This window comes from Microtus ochrogaster, chromosome 1 (assembly GCF_000317375.1).
Source record: "Microtus ochrogaster isolate Prairie Vole_2 chromosome 1, MicOch1.0, whole genome shotgun sequence".
Classification (NCBI taxonomy): domain Eukaryota; kingdom Metazoa; phylum Chordata; class Mammalia; order Rodentia; family Cricetidae; genus Microtus; species Microtus ochrogaster.
In genome coordinates, this window is record NC_022009.1 from 114,453,428 (window position 1) to 114,457,198 (window position 3,771).

Consider the following 3,771-nt stretch of genomic DNA (forward strand, 5'->3'; position numbering starts at 1 on the left):
GTTTGACAGTATTATAGCAAGCTGACTGCAGTGAGGGTTACAGTATTAAAAGGATATGCTTTGGTTCTTTTAAGAGAGATATCTTTAGCCTCATGTCTCCAGTTCCAGAGAGATCTTAAATACCACTTGATTGTAGCCACTATAAAGATAAAAAGAAGACACACAGCAACATTAAGAATGGTGCACATACACGTGCACACAAATACACACACCAACATCCACTGCATCCTATGGAACACAACTGCATCTTCAATTCCTCTAATACCTGGAAAGAGGAGGAAAGCCAGTGGGTACGACAACGAAGCCAAGAATTGGTAGTGCCCTTGGACTGAGCACCCAATGTTCTCTATAACATGCCTACAACAGGCCTACTACCAGAGCACCACTATATCTGGGGCTGGAGAGATGGCTCAGCAGTTCAGGGTATGTACTGCAGGGGACCCAAGTTCAGTTCCCAGCACCTTGGGTTGGTGGCTCACAAACACCTGTTACTCCAGGCTACAGGAGACCCTATCACCTCTGAGGGCATTTGTACTAGTATACACAACCCCCTGCACAGACACACAAATATACATAATACAAACCCTTTAAAAAGAAACCTCAGTGGATAAGGAACTCCCAGGATCAGTTAGGACTCAGTGGGGAAAGGAGCTGCTGCCAAGTCTGACAACCTGAGTTCAGTCCCCAGGACCTATGGTGGAAGGAGAGAGTCAACTCCCACAAGTTCTCCTCCAACTCCACATGTACGCCATGGCATACATGCACACATACAGTAAATAAATGAATTCCTAAAATAAATTCCAAAGACTGTCCTACAAACAAACCAAAAGATCTGGCAAACTAGGAAGCCCTCAATCAGTTTTGATGCCATCTAATGAATACATCAGTTAAATTCTAAGATTAAATTACATTTTTAAGTGCCTTAAATCTAAAATTTACATGGAAACAGTACAATATTATCAATCATGTGGCTCAGTCTGCAGCTTACAATATATTGTGAAGAAAAAAGAAAACTGCCCAATAGCTACAAATAACACAAAAAAACACCTGCTTAAGGGGCTGCTACTACTTAGAAGAATGAAGCAGGAAGGCTGCTTAAACCCATGAACGAGGCCAACATGGACAGTATAATGAAAATCCACCTCAAAATTTTTTTTACCCAGCACTTGGGAGGCAGAGGCAGGCAGATCTCTGTGAGTTCAAGACCAGCCTGGTCTACAGAGCTAGTTCCAGGACAGGCTCCAAAGCCACAGAGAAACCCTGTCTCGAAAAACCATAAATAAATAAATAAATAAATAAATAAATAAATAAATAAATAAATTTTTTAAGTTGAGCAAATTTTAGCATGTAGCTGGGCACTTTGGTACACAACCACTAGGGAGGCGGAGGCAGATGGATCTCTGTGAGTTCAAAGTTAGCCTAATCTACAAAGCCAGAGTTACATAATAGAGAGAACCTACCAAAAAAAAAAAAAAAAACAGCATGTAATTATCAAATAAAACTTTAAAAAACATAATAAACACTCTCCAAATAAATGCATCACCAAAGATTCACATGAAGAGAAACCTAAGTTGTCTGAGTCCAATTTACATTTATATTCCTTTTGAGCAGCATATCTAGACAATGTAGAAAAAAAATCAAGTGAGATTGTAATTGAAAGGGCGAAAATCTCTTTACCAGGTCTAAAATTACAGGGAACTACATCAAAGAAGGTGCTAACTAGAGATTTGAAAAAAAAAAATCTCTGGGGCTCTTTGAGGCCATTTCTCACCTACCCTCTCCCCCACCCCGAATTCAGGAAGTCTTCTGGGTGGGCAAGGGGTAAAGCACTCTTCACGTCTCTCTTTGGGTGATTTCTCTTAAATTGTAAAAGTATACAACTGTGTGTGGCAGACAGGAACACACATGACTTACTTCAGCACACTGCATAGGTACTAAGTGCTCTAGCTTTCCCAAAACTCTTTCCATCCACCAGGACCTTCCAATTAGCATTAATCCCAAAGATGCCAGAAGAAAGACCACTGACCCAAATTATCATAGCCAAATCAATTAAAGCAAGCTTTTTTATTCATGTATATGGGTTGTTGCCCCCTAAAAGGAGGGGGTGATAAGGGCTTTTATAGCTCAGGGTAGGGGAGTTCTTCATGGGGGTCTTGGTGGGAAAAGTAGGCGGAGTTACAGAACATAACAACAAGCAGTACGAATAAGGTGGTCAGAGCAACTGCTGTTTTCTTTCAATTTAGTGGCCGCACCTGAATCTACTGATATTTTAACTATCATCTGTACCCCACATCCCCACAGTCAGCGCCTTGTTGCTCAGACTGTGGCCTGGCAGGATTCCTGCTGGCACTGGCTTAAGCAGAGGCCACTAAGTCTTTATCATTCTATGTACCAATAAAGGCTCGGAAGTCAGATGTTGGGGTGAAAGCCTGCTAGATCAGAGGAGCATTTTTGGCCAGAGACCCAGCAAGAGAAGCATTTCTCCAACCACCCCAAACCAAAAAGACCACAAATCTTTAAGTCCCCACTCCTTCCTGCGCATCTCTCTGCCCATATTCCCAGGTCTTGTCAACTAGTTGCTGGTTCTGCACCCTGATCCTAGGTTAATTTTATTGACACAATCTTGGAGTTTCACAGTGCAATCAAATATCTCACAGCAAACAACCTTTTGAAACAAAAGTTGGGCTGCAAGATAGTCATTACAACTTTTGAAATATAGACATGGTTGTCATTTCCTGAACAGGCAGTACAGAACCATTTGTAGTTAAGGTGGGGCATAGCCCAATCCTTGAGTAACAAATTTAATCATAAACAGCAATGAGTCTAGTTTTGTTTTTACTATAAGATGGCTTTTAAACCTAAGATGAGGCAGGCTGGTTCATCATTATGAGAAGGAGAAGGGGGATAATACTTATAAAGACTTGGTTCTTCATATTTATTCAAATTAAAAAAGGTACAAAAGAATTACAGAATTGACAAACCATGGATAAGATATTTACATATTATACTACTACAACCAGAAATCCAAAAGATATTTGGAATGGCAAAATGTAATTACATCCATAATAGTTAGGATACTTCCTCACCAGAAGAAACCAAAATCAACCTTTACACAGTAAAAGCAGTATGTTTTTGTTAATGGTTCTCCAGTCATTCAGAAATATGGTGTCAAAGAGTCAGAGGAGAACAACCTAAGACAGGGAAGAGTCTCCCTGGCTCAGAACGATTTTTCCATATATATTCCATTTAGCTGGAGGACATGTACACTTGGATACAGTATTGAATACGAAAAGAAAGGAAATGAATAGTAGTGAATAGCCTATTTGAAGAAGTGCAGAACAGTCTGGATGCTACTCTGAGGTATTTTTTATCTGCTCACGTGTCTGGTAAATTTCAATAGTCAACTTGGCTGGAATAAGGAATACCTAGGGCATTAATGATCACACCAAAAGGTGTCTGTGAGGATGTTTCCATGGGTTTAGCTCAGGAAGGAAATCCTACCCTGAACACAGGCTTGAGGCACCTTGTTCTGGCTTGGATCCCAAACTGGTTAAAAAACAAAAATGCTGGAGAGAGCCAGCTGAGTCTGCACTCCCCTTTCTGTTTCCTGGCCATGGCGCAACAAAGCTGCTCTGCCACCATGTCTTCCAGACCAGGACGGAATGCGCTTTCAATACGTGAAGGATCTGACCAACCAATGGTGTCTGGATAGTGGGGTAGGGATGGATCTGACCAACCAGTGGTGTCTGGATAGTGGGGTAGGGAAGGATC

General features: G+C 41.2%; 1 protein-coding gene across 2 annotated transcripts in view; it reads right to left on the bottom strand.

The window, feature by feature from the left end:
* Positions 1-3,771, bottom strand: part of Ift80 (intraflagellar transport 80) — a 78,002-nt gene that overhangs the window by 68,130 nt on the left and 6,101 nt on the right. Inside the window, exons 1-2 of one of the 2 annotated variants that reach the window (XM_026783188.1) lie at positions 585-642; positions 58-139 (exon numbers count right to left, since the gene is read on the bottom strand). In XM_026783188.1, the coding sequence (XP_026638989.1) occupies positions 58-94 (37 nt within the window). In that variant the 5' untranslated portion in view covers positions 95-139; positions 585-642. Of the gene's footprint in view, positions 1-57; positions 140-584; positions 643-3,771 lie in introns of those variants that run through there. The other variant, XM_005344094.3, reaches the window with a different exon arrangement.